We start from the raw sequence: 18847 nt of genomic DNA, 5'->3' as shown, positions 1-18847 counted from the left end.
CTACTAAAAAAAAAAAAAAGTATAAAAAACTAGCCGGGCGAGGTGGCGGGCGCTTGTAGTCCCAGCTACTCGGGAGGCTGAGGCAGGAGAATGGCGTAAACCCGGGAGACAGAGCTTGCAGTGAGCTGAGATCCGGCCACTGCACTCCAGCCTGGGCGACAGAGCGAGACTCCGTCTCAAAAAAAAAAACAAAAAAAACAAAATTACATTGCATTTACTTTTTGACCAATAAATCCCACCCCTAAAATTTCCATGGAAGATACAACTCAAGCAATATGAAAATACATATGCATAATGTGTTGTGCCTTGTTTCTAACTTAAAATACTGTAAACAACCTAAAACATATAGGAAATGGTCAAATCAAGTATGGCATATGCATATAATAGATGCTGCTATAAAAGAAAAGGAATATCTTTTAAGAAGTGAAATAGATGGCCAGGTACGGTGACTCATGCCTCTCATCCCAGCACTTTGGAAGGCTGAGGCGGGTGGATCACGAAGTCAAGAGATCAAGACCATCCTGGCTAACACAGTGAAACCCCGTCTGTACTAAAAATACAAAAACAAAATTATCCAGGTGTGGTGGTGGGCGCCTGTAGTCCCAGCGGGAGAGTGGTGTAAACCTGTGAGGCGGAGCTTGCAGTGAGCCAAGATAGCACCACTGCACTCCAGCCTGGGCAACAGAGCGAGACTCAGAGTGTACCTCTTTATAGGTTTTGACTTTTGGGAACTTAAATATTATACATGCAATAAAGTAAAATTAAATAAGAGCAGGAGAAAAACTAAAATTGGACACAAACAAAGCAAATAAATTGAATTCTATTTTATCTTATTAAAATAACCACACAGGAAGAAAAAAGAAATGTATCCAACTTTTGATTACAATACTTTTTGATTTAATACTTTCAGTCTAAAGACATAAAAGAACTAAGAAATATCAAAGTCTACTGAATTTTGGTGAGGGCATGGGTCTGGCAGTTCTGAAGTTCTAAGGTCTGCATCATAAAATTAAGCAAACAAGTAAATATACTGATGTCCTTACTGTGGGGGAAGAGACAAACATGGAATGAGAGAAGACAAGCAAGAACTCTATAACGTGAGATTGCAAGGAGTGGTATCGGTGTGAATTCACGCTATAAGTTGTCTCCTGAAAGGCCCTAAAGTGATACCACCCTAGTAGCAACAAGTGCCCCTGATTTCTAAATAAGATTCTCCTGCAAGGGAAATATGGTTCCTTTCAGAAATGGCTGATTCTAGGACTGGGTTACAGAAAGTACAGATCAATCTAAAACATTTTGGTTACATGAGGAGTAAGCAAATGCTCAAGAAAATTGAAAAACTCATAGAAGTAAGACTGATGGGGTTCCGACTGGTTAAGTCTAGGATAGAAATTGGTTACATAACCTTTTGAATTAGAAAAAAGAGAATTCATTAGTTCATACTGATAATACATATTCATAAATGATGGAGAAAGGAAAGCTCTTCCCTGTAGTAAATGGCAATGGCAACTAACATGTTGGGAATGAAAAAGTTTAAAAATACGCATCCCTCTACATATTACTTACTACACAAGGAAAACTGATAGCAGGGGAGGAACATGGTAGACACTATCTAATCAAATAATCAAAGCTATTATCACCAATAAAGGGATAAACGTACATTATGTGCACCCTGATTTGATGCAGCGGACAAAACACTTCTGTGGTTTTCCTATAAAAAATGCATAACCAAAATTTAAGCGTAAGGAAAAATTCAGACAAATCTACATCAAAGCACATTCTACCATCCTGAAATTTTTCAAACATACAACTGTCATAAAACAATGAATAATGAACTCTTCCAGGTTAAAGGAGACTAAAAAAAAAAAGGCAGAACAATTGAATGCAATGCAGGATCTTTGACTGGATCATGAACCAGGAAAAATAATGCTTGAAAGGATATTAGGGTCATTGGAGAAATTTGAAATGAATTGCATATTAGACCATATTATTTTATTAATGTTAAATTTCCTGAATCTGATCATTGCACTTTGGCTATTTAGGAGGATATCCCTATTCTTAGGAAATGCATACACAACTTTATAGGTAAAGTGTAACAATGAGATGCAGTAAATTAATATGTAGGGCGTATGGGGGTACAGGAGGAGAGAGGATGGGAAGTGACGAGAGCAAGCAAATAGTTCTGTACACATTCCGCACATCTCCTGGCAAACACATACATATTACTGTTCAGTACATATCAAGGAATTAAATTTTCTGGTCACAGTCATGTGTATACTTAGCTTTAGTGGATACTGCCAGAAACATTTTCCAAAGTTGTTCCACTCTGCATTCCCTTTTAAAACAGCTTTCACAGTTTTGGATTTTACGTTTAAGTCTTTAATCCATCTTGAGCTGCTCTTCGTGTATGGTGTAAAGAAGCTGGGGTGATTCTTCAAAGACCTAAAAGCAGAACTACTATTCAACCTAGCAATGCCATTACTGGGCATATACCCAGAGAAATATAAATCTTTCTACCATAAGGACACATGCATATGAATGTTCACTGCAGCACTATCCACAATAGCGAAGACATGGAATCAACCTAAATGTTCATCAATGACAGACTGGATAAAGAAGATGTGGTACATACATACCAAGGAATACTATGAAGCCATAAAAAAGAACGAGATCATCTCTTTTGCAGGAACATGGATGAACCTGGAGGCTATTACCCTTAGCATACTAATGCAGGAACAGAAAACCAAATACTACATGTTCTCACTTATAAGTGGAGTCAAGTGATGAGGACTTATGAACAGATGGAAGGAAACAACAGACACAAGGGTCTACTGGAGTGGGGGTGTGGGAGGATGGTGAGTAACAGAAAAGATAACTGTTGGGTACTGGGTACTAAGCTTAATACCTGGGTGATGAAATAGTATGTATAACAAACTCCTGTGACACGTCTACCTATGTACCAAACCTTCACATGTACCTCCAAACCAAAAATAAAAGCTGGAGAAAACAACAGCTTTCACTGTTACTGGGCACCTTCTTACTTTTAATAATGTCTTTTGATGAAGTGCTTAAGGTTTTAATGTAGCATACTTTATTTTTTTCCTTTATATTTAGTGCTTTTTGTGTCTCATTAAAGAAATATATGCTTACCCTAATGTCATGAAAATATTATCCTATATAATCTAATGTCTTTATTGTTTTACTTTTCACAATTATTTTTCAATCTGTAATTGTTTGTGGTGTGAGATGAGTCAAGACTTTTTGTTCCATACAGATATCCAATTAATCCACCATCTTTTATTGAATAGACTGTCTTCTTTACTGAGCAGTCAGTAGTATCACCTTTTTTAGAAATCAGTTTCTTTCTAACTTTTGACCAATACATTGTCTTTCTTACTCAGCTTTCTAATAAATCATGATTATCTGGTACTGAAGACCAGATACTCAATTCCTCCATGATGCCTTAGCTATTCTTTGATTTTACATTTTCATATAAACTCTACAATCAGTTTAATTTCCAAAAAAATAAGCCTGGGTGAGATTTTCACTGTCAATATAATTTAAGAGAACTGCTATCTTTTAATCAATATTGTCTGCCAATAATGAAAATGGTATATCCTTCCTATTTGGGTCTTCACTTTGTTATATAGCTGGTATTTTCAATGGTATTACAAATGGTAATACATAAGTTTCATATTTGTTTGCATATAAAAAGTGAAAGAGTTTGTTTTTTGTTGACTTTTAAAGTTCACCTTTCAGAATATATAAAATGTCCTACCCCCAAAGTTTATCCTCCTGTATCTCACATCATACTCTAATGAAGTCCATGACTAACTTCATTTTGCCACCTGCTGTTTGTTTTTCCTTTATGTACCTTGCCCATCTTGATAAATAATACATCTAAACTCCTAAACCAAAATCCTGAGAGCTATCCTCTTTTCTGACATCCAATCAATAATCAACTCCTGTTCATCCTAACTCGTAAATCCTTTCCAAATCTATGCTTCCTTATTACCATTACCACTATTCTTATTCGGGCCTAATCATTTTTTTCTGGACTTTATAAAAGGCTCGCTTTCCCTTTGTCTCTAGTTTTTCCCTCTACTCATCTACTTTTCACAGATATTTTCCTAAAGTATACACCTGATCATGTCATTCCTCCTCTCAAATGTTAACTGAACCTATGGGATACAAAATATCAAAATTTCTTGGCACTGCACACACAAAACTGTTTATGACAAGGGGTTTAGCTTGTTAAGCATTCTCCACTCAAAATGAAAACAATGTACTTTAAAAATATCAAATAACTTGCACTTTCGCATGTGTCAAGTGCCTTCTCCCATCTCCATTTAAAAAAATGTAATGCTCCCTCTAATTGAATGCATCCTCCCATCACTATTACTCCTAACACCATGACCACCACAATGTAAGCTATTAGAAGCATTAAAAAAAAAAAAAAAAGATAGTAGTAGGCTTAATCAAACAAAGACTTGCTAAGAAAATGAGTATTCAATAAATCCAAACTCATTTGTATTTCTGTATTTGATTTTATTTGGTATATGCCACTATGACCTTATTTTAGTTGAAATCCATTACAGGATGTTTTTATTATGATTAGTCAACTCCACAAAGACAATAATACTGCTGTGGAAGACCAAAGGGAAAAAAACTGATACATTTATTTACAATTCCCTATATTGTAAACATTTAATCTATATATTGTTACTAACTTATAATGAGACGAGGAAATGATGCCCTGTATTTCTATTCATATTCAGCAATAGCATATTATAATAGAACATCAGATTTTCTTTTCCATTAGCATTATGCTTTCTTTAAATAATTATCTAAACTTTCAAAAGAACTAAATATCTAAGTGCTATACAACTAAATCTACTTAAGCCAACATTTGGCTTATAATTTCATTTTTAGAATAACTTAAAGTGCTATAAGCAACCCGGCAATCAACACTTTCTATAAGAACAAAACTACCTTTAAACATTAATTTACAAGATATACAATGTTTATCTGGAATAGCTGAAATTTCAGCACAAAGTCACTGTCACATGTATAACAGCAGGATTCTTTTTTGCATAACATGAAGCTTTAAAATTAACTGATGAATTATTGCCACAATGGCTATTATTGGTTTCCTACAAAAGAGGATAAGAACTACTAGTGTATTCTATCTTTTCATTTTTTTTGAGGTCACTTGACAGTAAGTTTGCATATTCAACAAGTCTACTGAGTTACAATATTGTCTACTATAATCATTGCCCTTTATAAGAATAAATGCTAATGGTAATTAATAACATATACCACTCAAAGAAAATCACACTTTTTTTTTTTTCCATTTGAACAAGAGTAACCTATATTTTGGGAGTTGGTGTGCAACAAGGCTAAAACAACCAAATTATAAAACAGTATATACCTGACACAGTATGTTGAGGAAATATGCATCTGTTTCATAGTTTTTGTACTTATAATGCCTTACTAAGCTACACATATGTAAATAGTATGTTTTCTTGCTTAATATATTAAATCCAATAGAATCATTAAGTTCTCATTCTCCTTTGTGATTTGTAACTTTATAAGATAATTTAATGGTGAAAGCATATGCCCAAACCTGCAGATCATGTGTATTGTCATCTATTACAACCAAAATTCTCCTCAAATTTCATTTTTCTTAAAAGGAAATTGAAACTACCTGCAACATCGTTACAGATGTTGTAGTGTGACTAAAAACTAGAACTCAGTGGTCTATGAATTATGTAGTATTTTGGCATGTGATTTTTCCTTCATAAGAATAAGATGAACATGTCCAAATGTTAACTGTGCCAACTTCACAGATACAGAAGTATCTAGTCTTCACTTCCTCAATGCCCCAATTAGACTGTTCTAGTAAAAGAATCAATATAGTTAAAAAATAAATAAATCAATACAGGTTCAACTAAAGAGCACCATCCTATTAGGGAACTGAGATAACATGTGAAAATGAAGTTGTCATTATAATCAAAACGTTGCCCAAATTCTAACAAACCCAAGCTGTTATACTAGTACATGGATGCAGTCCATAGTGTTAACCTAGAGAACTCTGGGAAAAGAACATGATTTGAAAAATAAACTCCAAAATTATACCTGTAATAAATGGTGATACAGACTAATTTTAAAGCACAAGTGACATGTTACACTGTATTGCTTCTTGAACTTTCCAAACAATGCTTGTCCATGTCAGGTTTGGGCCATTCTCCTGCTAAGACAGAGAGCATTGCATTTATTCAAAAGCCCAGATTTCAATATCTTGGATAAAGAAATCTTCCTTCTTAGAAAGTGTACGATTCCCAAATGTTTTACAAGAATGGCTTCTTCCATGGTAGAGATCTCCATCAAGCCAAAGGGCAAATTCTCCTCTGCAATACACAAATAATAATCTGTTAATATTTATGCCCTAAGTTGTAAAACAATTTAAATGAGACTTTGAATACTTAACAACCCTAAAATTACTAATTTTCTCAAACGCTTCCCCACTCCTTTCCACACTGACACAATTTTGTTTTACTCCTATTCCATTAAAAAATTATTTATGGGCCAGGAGCGGTGGCTCACGCCTGTAATCTCAGCACTTTGGGAGGCCGAGTCCAATGGATCATCTGAGGTCGGGAGTTCAAGACCAGCCTGACCAACATGGAGAAATCCTGTCTCTACTAAAAATTACAAAAAAATTAGCCAGGTGCGGTGGCACATGCCTGTAATCCCAGCTACTCAGGAGGCTGAGGCAGGAGAAGCACTTGAACCCAGGAGGCAAAGGTTGCGGTGAGCCAAGATTGCACCACTGCACTCCAGCCTGGGTGACAAGAGTGAAACTCCGTCCAAAAAAAAAGAAAAAAAAATTATTTATGATACAGACCAAGGAACAGTGTCCTCTAAAATCAACTTTATGTAGGATTAGCTTTTGAGACAGGTACTACTCTGTGATTTTTTGCCTGGTATTATGAATTTTTCTTTGGGCATTTTTTTTAGTATTTGTGTGTGTTTATCTTTTTTGTATGGTTTTAACATATTTAACACAACTTTCTCAAAGGCACAAAAACTCAGTATCATCTAAAATAAAATTTGGGGATTCATGTTAAGGACCTAGTAAATAACTCTGGTTTCCTGCATAGGAAGCTGTTTGCAAAAGAGCTCAGTTTGAAAGGACTTTAAATGGACAAATATGTGATGCTGAGATTCACGCAGAAGAACCAATATATAATCTAGGTATAATAGGAACTTAACAGATAGATTATAAGGTCCAATTTATCTAATTATCTAATACATAACCTAGAGGGGAAAAAACCAGGTTATGAGAGGACTTTTTTCTACTCTCTAGAAAATGTTTCCCTACCTAAGAGAAGAGGAGAGGGAGCAAAGACTAATAATTAACATAATATCCAGAGAGTTTTCCCTTGGGATTCTCTAAATCTAAACTAGGATATCAGGTCAGCAGACTGGAGCCAGAGTTTAGGAGGAAGAGGGTTTTAAAAAAAATATGGGCAGTTATATTTCAGTGAAAGAAAAAAAACTGGTCTGGGTTTAAGACTGTCAACTCGGTGGCCACAACTTATGTCAACTTATGTCAAACTTAGTTAAGTCACTTAACCTCTCTGGGGTAGAGTTTGTCAATTACATAAAAACACACAAAAAAGAAAAGCATATTAGGTAATCTGTAAAGACTTACACAACTCTATAATTTGGATGGCTATAATAACCTCTGACCTTCAGGCTTGCCATCAGGAGTCACATGGCATCACAGAGTTAAATGACTTGTGTGGGACAGGAACTCACCAATTTTTTTTTTTCTTTTGAGATGGAGTCTCGCTCTGTTGCCCAGGCTGGAGTGCAGTGGTGCGATCTCTGCTCACTGCAAGCTCCGCCTCCTGGGTTCATGCCATTTTCCTGCCTCAGCCTCCTGAGTAGCTGGGACTACAGGTGCCCACCACCACGCTCAGCTAATTTTTTCTATTTTTTAGTAGAGACAGGGTTTCACTGTGTTAGCCAGGATGGTCTCCATCTCCTGACCTTGTGATGCGCCTGCCTTAGCCTCCCAAAGCGCTGGGATTACAGGCATGAGCCACTGTGCCTGGCCTGGAACTGACCTATTTTTAACACTATCTTAGAACGAAAGAAAGGAACTATTTATTTATACTCTGTAATAAAAAACAGCATCAAATATATAATGTATATTAATTACATATATAAATTTAAGTATAGAGATGTGTTTCTAAGTACAGAAGGGTGGCTACAGTGACCATGTAGAATGATTCCTTTAAGAGTTGGGGCCAAGTGCAGTGCCTCATGCCTGTAATCCCAGGATTTTGGGAGGCTGAGGCAGGTGGATCACCTGAGGTCAGTAGTTTGCAACCAGCCTGGCCAACATGGCGAAACGCTGTCTCTACTAAAAATACAAAAATTAGCTGGGCATGGTGGTGAGTGCCTGTAATTCCAGCTGCTTGGGAGGCTGAGGCAGGAGAAGCACTTGAACTTGGGAGGCAGAGGTTAGAGTGAGCCAAGATTGTGCCATTGCACTTCAGCCTGGGCGACAAGAGTGAAACTCCCTCTCAAAAAAAAAAAAAAAAAAAAAAAAAAAGAGTTGGTACTTCACAACAAAACAGAAAAGACGGATCAGTATAGTAATTCACAACAATCAGGTGAAGAGATCATCCTGTGTCATTCAAGAAGAGAGTTGACAGTACAAAAAACTGTAATGGGATAACCAGTGATGAGGTTCTTATGAACCTCTTCTGTAAATAAAAATGGGACTTTGCTAAGATGCAGGATCACCCTGAAAATCATAACAATCCAGAGTCTGTGATACGGAAGCACTGCAAAAACCAGATGGTCCTGAAAATGCCCCCTGCCCCATGAGGAAGCCATCACTTGTTAAGGTTCAAATTGAAATTCATATTTGACTAATTTGTTCAACTTTAAATGTGCATTTATCATGTTTCAGACATTGGCACTGGAAAACACAAAGATAAATTAGAAACAGCATTTGAATTAAAAAGTTTATGGTCTTATCACAATAGACTTCTAGAGGCTCTAACACTACTGGCAACAACATGCTTTTTAAAGAGATATCTGAATCTATGAGCCTTTTAAAGTGCGAATAGACTATCACAGCCAACCTATTAGAAAGGAGTATATGAAAGGGTCAGACTTCCTCACAAAAACCTTATTTTGCTAAACATGAAAGGTTAATAAAGATTAGACATTTAGTTGTAATCTCAGATGACATCTAAGAAGTACCTCAAAATTGACCTTCAAGATTCATGAATGTCACTGATGCTGCAATAAGTTTTATTACCAAGTATGAATAGTTTTTTCCAAGGTAACCTGAACTTTCTGAAGCCCTGAATAGAAGCTTTCAATATTTTTGTCAATTTCTTAATATCATATAAAATTTAATTTGCATATTCATTTTAGGACAATGGATGTCTCTGCATTTCATCAGCATTTCCAAAGAGTATGTGATATCCAAATATTTAAGTAAATGTATTTAAGACAGATCTGTCCCAGGTGAAACACCCGGAAAGCCAGAAAGTGTATTTTTATATGAGCAATGCTTTCAAAGATGATTCATATGACTTTCTGAAAAGAGAATGGCTAAGGAAGTGGAAGGAATAAAAGCAGTGTTCTAAATCTTTAATTAATGTCTTATAGCTCATGCAGCCAAAGATACTGCAGGCAGAATTCTTCCTGGTATCAGAAGGGAACAGATCATGTTGGATGAAAGAAAGTAAATAAAGGTGGCTATCAGTTTAGGTGGCTATCAGTTATTGAGTACTTACTATATGCTAGATACTATACTAGGATTTGCACAAAAATCATATCCTTGTGAATTCCTTATAATCTCCCTGTAAAACTGATTTAATCTCCAATTTATAGCTAAGGAAAGTTTAGATTCGTTAGGGAGTTTGCTCAAGATACCACATATAGCAAAAGTTGAAGTGAGAATCTGAATCAGGTCTATCGGACTCCTAAGCCTACATTAAGTCCACTACATCATTATTTTTCTTTTGGGGTGCCTTCCCTTTGGAATTCTGGAATGTCAACTCCCTGTAGTTTCTGCTTTCTGAAGCTGTACTCTCTTTCCAACACTGAAAACTTATATTAATTTATTATCAAATAACCCAATGATTACTTTAGCTTGGTGAAATCAGGTTGCACAATAAAATCTAGTTCCAGCAGACATCTAATGGCATTGTGTATGTCATTTTTGAAGACTTAAAGCACCCATAAAATCTTGAAATTATAAGCTACTAGCTTGAGTGGACCTCTTGGAGAGCTAACAGAATCACATGTACGACTACTGTTTTGGGGAGGGCTGAATGATACCCCCTCAAAAGGTATAATTGGACCATGTAAATATATGCTGAGTTCAACAGCTAAAACTAACAGAGAAGTCTACAATAACCATGATCACTTTTTAATCGCCTTAATTATATCCTCCAAACACCTACTTATAGAGAAGTTGTAAGAAAATTTGTTAATAATAGAATAACCCGGGATGATGAATATTCTTTGGTGGTCTGAATAAATTATCATTATATATCCTCAACTGTGGGATACAAATATTGTAACACTTTTACAAGTCTGAAAATTATTTAGCATATCCATGTCTAACAACGAAAGACAGAAATACCAAAGGAAGGAGTTGATGCTTGCTAAGCCCAGGCTAGGTGGGACCAGAGCAGCCTACCTCCCAACACTGTCAAGATTAAAGGAGGCTGGGATACCAAATGAAAAACAAAGTTCCTCACAGCACTTGCAATGCCAAAATAATCATATTATTGTCTGATTCATAATTGTTAAAAACAAGCAAGCAAAAAACCCCTGAAAACTTGAGGGGTCCCTACAATTTTCTGCAGAAATACCCATTTCTATTATTGTCTAAAGTATCATTCCAAATGGTCTCCAGAGCAGAGTAACATGAAAACAATTGGACTTCTTCTATGCATTGCAAGAAATACAATAATATTCCATCACAGTTATTTAAAAATTAGAGAAGTTCAAAGGTACTGAGATATTTCCCTTTATATTATCAAAGAGCCACTAGGCTCTAAAGAAAAAGATGGGTCTTAATAGACAGTGAATAAACTGAACAGTATTTTAAAATGAAGAAACAAATACTCTACCAATAGTTTCAATAACTACACTTGAGCGCCTTCTTGCAAATATACTTTCTTTTTCATAATATACAAATTTGAATTCTAACGTCAAAACTTTCTAAAGATAACTGAATTTATAACTAATCCAAATGCATTTTAAAGTTCTTCAAAAATCTCATAATGAAATGTCCAAGAGACTTACCCTCCACCACCGAAAGCTAGTGAATCCATGTCTCCTTTGATAAAAAACATATTATCTCCTGTCCACTTAAAGACCTATAAAAATTTAAAAAAAGCTTTAAGTATATAGATGAAATGGGTTTTTTTTTTTTTTTTTTTTTTTTTTTTTTTTTTGAGATGGAGTCTCGCTCTGTCGCCCAGGCTGGAGTGCAGTGGCCGGATCTCAGCTCACTGCAAGCTCCGCCCCCCGGGTTTACGCCATTCTCCTGCTTCAGCCTCCCGAGTAGCTGGGACTACAGGCGCCCGCCACCTCGCCCCGCTAGTTTTTTGTAATTTTTAGTAGAGACGGGGTTTCACCGTATTAGCCAGGATGGTCTCGATCTCCTGACCTCGTGCTCCGCCCGTCTTGGCCTCCCAAAGTGCGGGGATTACAGGCTTGAGCCACCGCGCCCGGCGGAAATGGTTATTATACAGAGTTAGTTCTCCAAAACTCAAAAGAGTTAACAAAGCCAAGATTGACGGTATAGGAATAAGAACACCACAAAAAGCTTGGCACAGACGGTTCTGGTGGTTTGGGTTTCAGTGTTTATATGACTAAATTTGAAAGCACACACTCTATCACTTAACTTTCAATTCCAATTTCTCAAATTTTGTTAACTTTTCACACACACTTCTTTCTCCTGACTTATAGACACCAAGAGTTGGATGGTAAGTAGAAAAAAACTGAAGAAAGAAGTAAATGAGTTGAAAAAAAAACAGACACAAATGCCATTAACTTTTACCATTAAACATAAATGTATGTTAATTTGATAATATTTTAACATAGGGCTAAGGCCTTTTCTTTGGATATATATTTAATGATCACAGTTCTTAAATAAACCATGCCTGTAATGGGTATTTATGATTTCCAGTTTCAATTTCTTTAAACAGTGAGAACTTAAAATCATTTGAGAAATCCAAAAGCAAACTAGACATTAATACTCTTAAATATCTTTTTCTAACTGTTTATGGGGTTTTACCTAAACCTAACATAGTAGCAATTTCTAGCAACTTACCTTTATCAAGTTTTTCAAATGTGTTCACTACAGTTTTCAATAAAACTTTAACACTTGTTTTTCATAGTTATGTAACATTTAATTGACTACATTATTACACTTATCAGGTAGCAGTAACATAAAAAGTGTGAGAATAGGCACTACTGATGCTTAGAAAATCTATAATAACTACAAGCTTTCAAATAGTTGTTGCTATCAGTTGACATATTTTATGGAAGGAATCAAAAGCACTGGTTATTCTGGTGACCTAGTAAAGTACAAATTTGCTAAAAGAATTTTTATTGTGTAACCAAATCGTTCCTATTTTGTTCATTTATTTTTAAAACCAATGGTGTTGATTCCTTTTCTTGAGATTAAAATGAAGGTTTTACGTGCCACACTCCAATGTGCCCGAGATACTAATATTGCACTCAACGTTTTAAGAATAGTCACACATTCACTAAAATTCATTTATACCTTTACATTTTAGATTTTATTAGCATGAGAATGTATTCCATCTATGTTAGTCAAGGCACAGTAAAGCCACACAGGTAAAGAAAAAGAAACCAGTTAATAACTTTTTATTTAAATCCAAATAATTTATTTTTTATGCTTTCATGACTTACATCATTAAGCTTAATCATTAAATGTTTCTGGAAATTTCACAATGACAATTTATAAACAGAATAGTAATGATAATGTATATTCTTTACTAAGTCCATAATTTGTGTCTGATGCCATCCCAAGTATTATATATAAATGATCCTCATTTAATTATTAAATGACCATGTCATATTTTATGATTCCTCATTCTATCTACAGGAAAGTTGAAGTTCAAAATGGTCAAAGAAAAGTTAAGCTACCAGGGAGTAAAAGGCAAAGATAGGGGTCAAATGCAACTGTGCATGACTCAAAAGTGCACTTTTTTTCATTTATGCCATCTTTCTTTTTTTTTCCTTCAACTTAAGTTCAGGAGTACATGTGCAGGATGCGCAGCTTTGTTACATAGGTAAACGTGTGCCACAGTGGTTTGCTGCACAGATCATCCCATCAACTGGGTATTAAGCCCAGCATCCATTAACTATTATTCCTGATGCTCTTCTCTCCCTCCCTGCACCCTTACCCCGCAATAGACACAAAGTCTGTGTCGTTCCCCTGAAATGTGTCCATGTGTTTTCATCATTCAGCTCTTTCCTGTAAGTGAGAACATGTGGTGCTTGGTTTTCTGTTCCTGCATTAATTTGCATGGTGTATATGGTGTATTCCATGGTGCATATGTACCACATTTTCTTTATCCAGTCTATCATTGATGGGCATTTAGGTTGATTCCATGTCTTTGCTATTGTGAATAGTGCTACAATCATGTATTTTTATATTAGGAGTACTTATATTCCTTTGGGTATATATTCAGTAATGGGATTGCTGGGTCAAGTGATATTTCTGCCTCTAGGTCTTTGAGGAATTGCCACACTATCTTCCACAATAGTTGAACTAATTTACACTACTACCAACAGTGTAAAAACATTCCTCTTTTGGTTGGGCATGGTGGCTCACACCCGTAATCCCAGTACTCTGGGAGGCCGAGGCATGTGGATCACCTGAGGTCAGGAGTTTGAGACCAGCCTGGCCAATATGGCAAAAACCCGTCTCTACTAAAAATACAAAAATTAGCTGGGCATGGTGGTGTACACCTGTAATCCCAGCTACGTGGGAGGCTGAGGCAGGAGAATTGCTTGAACCTGGAAGACAAAGGTTGCAGTGAGCTGAGATCATGCCATTGCACTCCAGCCTGGGCGACACAGCAAGACTCCATCTCAAAAACAACAACAACAAAACAAAACATTCCCTTTTTCTCTGCAACCTTGCCAGCATGTTGTTATTTGACTTTGTAATAGCCATTCTGACTGGTGTGAGATGGTACCTCATTGTGGTTTCGATGTGCATTTCTCTAATGATCAGTGATGTTGAGCTTTATTTCATAGGTTTGTTGGCTGCATGATGTCTTCTTTTGAAAAGTGTCTTTGCCCACTTTTCAATGGTGTTTTTTTCTTGCAAATTCACTTAAGTTTCTTGTAGATTCTGGATATTAGCCTTTGTCACACGGATAGAGTGCAAAAATTTTCTCCCATTCTGTAGGCTGTCTGTTCACTCTGATGATAGTTTCTTCTGCTGTGCAGAGGCTCTTTAATTAGATCTCATTTGTCAATTTTTGCTTGTGTTGCAACTGCTTTTGGCATTGTTGTCATGAAATCTTTGCCCGTATCTATGTCCTGAATGGTATTGCCTAGATTTTCTTCTAGGGTTTTTATAATTTTGGGTTTTACATTTAAGTCTTTAACCCATCTTGAGTTAATGTTTGTACACGGGTGAAGGAAGGGGTCCAGTTTCAACTTTCTGCACATAGCTAGCCAGTTCTCCTAGCACCATTTATAAAATAGGGAATGCTTTCCCCATTGCTTATTTTTGTCAGGGTTGTTGAAGATCAGATGGTTACAAGTGCGTGGTCTTATTTCTGAGTTCTCTATTCTGTTCTATCGGTCTCTGTGTCTGTTCTTATACCAGTACCACGCTCTTTTGGTCACTGTAGCCTTGTAGCACACTTTGAAGTCAGGTAACGTGATGCCTCCAGCTTTGTTATTTATGCTTAGCATTTTCTTGGCTATTTGGGCTGTTTTTGGGTTCCATATGAACTTTAAAATAGTTTTTCCTAATTCTGTGAAGAATATCAATGGTAGTTTAATGGGAATAGCACTGAATCTATAAATTGCTTTGAGCAGTATGTTATGCCATCTCTTTATAAACAAAATATTGAAATAGTGGTCCTTACCTCAAACTCTGGACAGAATGTAAAAACAAAGGTCTCTCCAGTACCATAAAAGCCATCACTCACTTTAAATGGCTCAGATGCTAATGCACCAAAAACCTAAGGATAAAAAAGGCATGTTCAATGACATGACTAACAAATTTATTTCAGTAAGCATTATTTCATCATATATGTTTAAATAAAATGCAAAAAAGAGAAATCTGGTATAGTTTTATCTAATCATACTTAAAAAGGGAAAAATGGCTAGCTGTTATATAATTTACATTATTGTCAAATATGAAGCATATTGGTTTTTCAATGGAAAAACAGATTTTTTCCTAGTTTTTAAAGTTTGGGATTTTATTTAAAGTAATTAAATACACAATCTTAAAAAGTAGTTAACACATTTCAGGAGGACTTATATGTACAACGTATGTATGAAATGGATAACATGATGCTATGGGATTGTGGTGCTTAATAAAATAAGTCCTCCAGCATAGGGAAACATTCTATCACTTTAAAAATATGCTATTTTTTTCTTTATCATTATACAGTAAATTCCATGAGGGCAGGTGTTATGTGTGAATTATTTTATCCTTTAACCCTGTGCATGATCTTATACAAGACACACAGTACCCTAGTGAAAAAATTGATGAATAAGAGATTGACCAAGTAATTTCAGTGTTATGGGTTGAAGTTTCCACATCAGAAATGGGAGTGCAGAGAGTCTGACAGATAATCCGTACAGTCACTGTCTATCCTGACATTCTATCTTTATAGTCTTAAATTTGAAAATATTTCCTTATTGAAAGGTTATTTTATATATATATTATAGAAAAGTACACAAAACATAAATGCATAGCTCAGTTTAGAATTATCACAGAGCAAAGTCCCATGCAACGTTCATTCACACCAAGAAACAGAACACCACTAGTTCTAGAAGCTCTCTTTGTGCTTCTTCTCATCAATAGGCTCACCTACCTGAAGGAGTTACTAGCCTAACACCACTAGAGATTCATCTGGCCCCCTGATAAAACTTTCTGTAAATGAAATCATAAGAAAGTCACTCTTTGGTGTTTGATTTCTAATTCAATATTATGTTTGTGACATTCATCTACGCCATAGCATGTAGCAGTAGTTCATTCATTTTCGTTGGTGCAAATACTTTTTCTTGGGTATGTAACCTTGGGCAAGTTGATGAGCTTATGTCATAGTTGACTCATTCTTTTATATAAAGATGATAACAGTATCAATCTCATAGGGCTTTCATGATTAAATAACATAATGCGTAAGTGATTAGTCAAGTTCCTGACACATAAAACACTAAAGGTGTTAGTAATACTAGTGTTTTGTTCTAATATTGCTATTTTACCTTCTCATTAGTTTCTAATTACAACTGACTTGAACTTGCTGTTTGAGGAACAAACCAATATTACTCTTATTTGTGCTTTTGTTCTGGCTATCACCTTCAAACAATTATTTTTAATGAAAACTTTACCCATTATTCAAGATTCTGCCAATTTCTACCTTTCCCATGAACCTCATTCTTATTTCCTCACTTTTTCTAGGTTCTAAGAAACCTACCATTTTTCCCAGTATTAGAGATGTTGGTATGTGCAAATGTTCTTTTCTACCACTCTATAATCCCTTTGAAGGCAGTAATTCTTAATCATCATGCTCATATCTATCCTCTATAACACTCAACATTGCCTTGCATATTTAAAGAACCCAGTAATTATCAGTTAAATAATAAAATGTACTAATAAAGTAATGTTTATCAAAGAAATATGCTAAAAGTTACTGTTACTGCTCTTAAAGGATAAGCGATTTATGCATTTAGTGTTTCATACCTGTCCATCACTGTCTTTAATCACCATCAGCACTGGGGTGTCTAAACCTGTCATTGTTCGATAAAGAGTTTTCAAGCTTGTGCCATGTTTTCCAGTACCATAAACAAGAGTCCATGGATAGCCAATTGTTCTTGGTGGAAGATGCTTGGTAAGCTTTAAAAAACAAAGTGATAGTATTTACTTGATAGCTTGCTGTTCATTATGTAGAATACTATTGCCAGCTGGAATTTAATGGTGCTTATATAACGTAGGCTATAAAAATAAATTAACAGTAGAAATTATTATTCTCAAAGATACTAAGATGATTGAAAAGTATTACACATTTCTCAGCATAAAATATTAATTATCTATTAGGAAAATAAAGAATCATCCTGAACCAGACACAGATTAGAACAGAGATAAGAAACATAGATTACTTACTGCTTTTGCCTTCCATATTGAATTAACAAAAATACTTGATAGACTATTAGCTTGATTATTAAAATATCTCTCAAATAATGGGCTAGGGAGACAGACCATCCAAGTTAGGAATCAAGCTTTAATACTTCTCCCTGTGTGACCTCGAACAAGTTAATCGCTCTATGCTCCCAATTTTTTAACTTAATAAAAAATGTGCATAATAAGAGCATCCAATTTCTACAGCTGTTGTAACAACTACATGAAATAATCCACATAAAGCAAGTAACAAGCACACAACAATAAAACAAATATTGGCTATTAGTGTCTGCTTACCTAAATCTCCTAACATCTTAATTAACACTAGCTGCTATGTTTTGCTTACTCTTTCTTTTCACTGGAGTGGGATAGTAACAGCATTAACGCTGTTGCTTCAGAAACAACTAAAAAGAGGCTGTTTTACTCTCATGGGTACACAGTCACACTCAGAAATGCACCTATGTGAGCATGTCATACCTTTTCAATTTGATCTGGCAGTAAAAGTTCACTGGGATCACTTAGGTTTGGTCGAAAAGATTCAGACTCCAGGTCTGCTTTCACTGGAGCAACCTGCTTTGAATTTATGTCTTCCCTTGTAGTAATCTAAAAAAGTAAATAGAGGTAGTGTATTAATGTAAACTTGCGACATGCTTTCAAAATTGTCAGACTTTTCAGATAAATAAAGCTTTATATTGTAGAAAATGTGTCTAAATCTTTAACCTTAAGATTTTATAGGGCAAAAGATGCCCCATATCTAATATCTATGATGTAGCCAATGTAGAAAAAGATTTTATAACAATATAAACAGACGTTTTCTCATCCACTACATGAGGAAGGACTGGTAGGAATGATAAATCCCCATATTTCTGTGTAAAGAAGATAGTTGCACGCATCTTTAATTAAGCCCTTGAAGGGCAAAAGTCAGCCAGCTGGTTTGCTTTGTGTCTGTCTGTGTGTCTGTATGTGTGCTATTTAAAATAGAATTTTTTCATGCTAAACACAAAATTTGTCAAAAATAATTAACAAAACTTCCTGGATGCCAAAATTTTAATGTAAATAATAGCAGAATAAAAAATATAACTTCATTTTCTGTGAGGTGTGCATGTATTTATTTGTTTCACTGAAAAATGTTACCACTTTTCTAAAATGCTTTCTTTTATTAACTTTCTAAACATTTAACTTTTTTCATCTAGTTGGACCAAACAATAAATTTTACTGTTAATTTGTTCATAAATTCATCTTTAAAATTAGATTATTGCGTTGCATTACAAAGAATATATGCTTTTGCTTGGTGGAAATGATTTCACTGGTATTCTTAAAATGAAAAAAATGTTAACTAAAAATAAAGCTTACTGTTGCACGATATATTCTACTGGTGTTTACTTTTTAATATTAATT

General features: G+C 35.2%; 1 protein-coding gene across 22 annotated transcripts in view; it reads right to left on the bottom strand.

Moving 5' to 3' along the window:
* Window positions 1-4527: 4527 nt before the first annotated feature.
* The window catches only part of OXR1 (oxidation resistance 1), a 506009-nt gene continuing 491689 nt past the window's right edge, over window positions 4528-18847 (bottom strand). For all 22 annotated transcript variants that reach the window (XM_030938264.1, XM_030938267.1, XM_030938266.1 and 19 more), the window contains 5 exons: window positions 17927-18052; window positions 17015-17167; window positions 15189-15284; window positions 11350-11423; window positions 4528-6410 (listed from right to left, as the gene is read on the bottom strand). In XM_030938264.1, the coding sequence (XP_030794124.1) occupies window positions 6275-6410; window positions 11350-11423; window positions 15189-15284; window positions 17015-17167; window positions 17927-18052 (585 nt within the window). In that variant the 3' untranslated portion in view covers window positions 4528-6274. The remainder of the gene's footprint in view (window positions 6411-11349; window positions 11424-15188; window positions 15285-17014; window positions 17168-17926; window positions 18053-18847) is intronic.

This window comes from Rhinopithecus roxellana, chromosome 9 (assembly GCF_007565055.1).
Source record: "Rhinopithecus roxellana isolate Shanxi Qingling chromosome 9, ASM756505v1, whole genome shotgun sequence".
In the NCBI taxonomy this organism is placed as follows: Eukaryota; Metazoa; Chordata; class Mammalia; order Primates; family Cercopithecidae; genus Rhinopithecus; species Rhinopithecus roxellana.
This window is presented reverse-complemented; position numbering and strand designations above follow the sequence as displayed.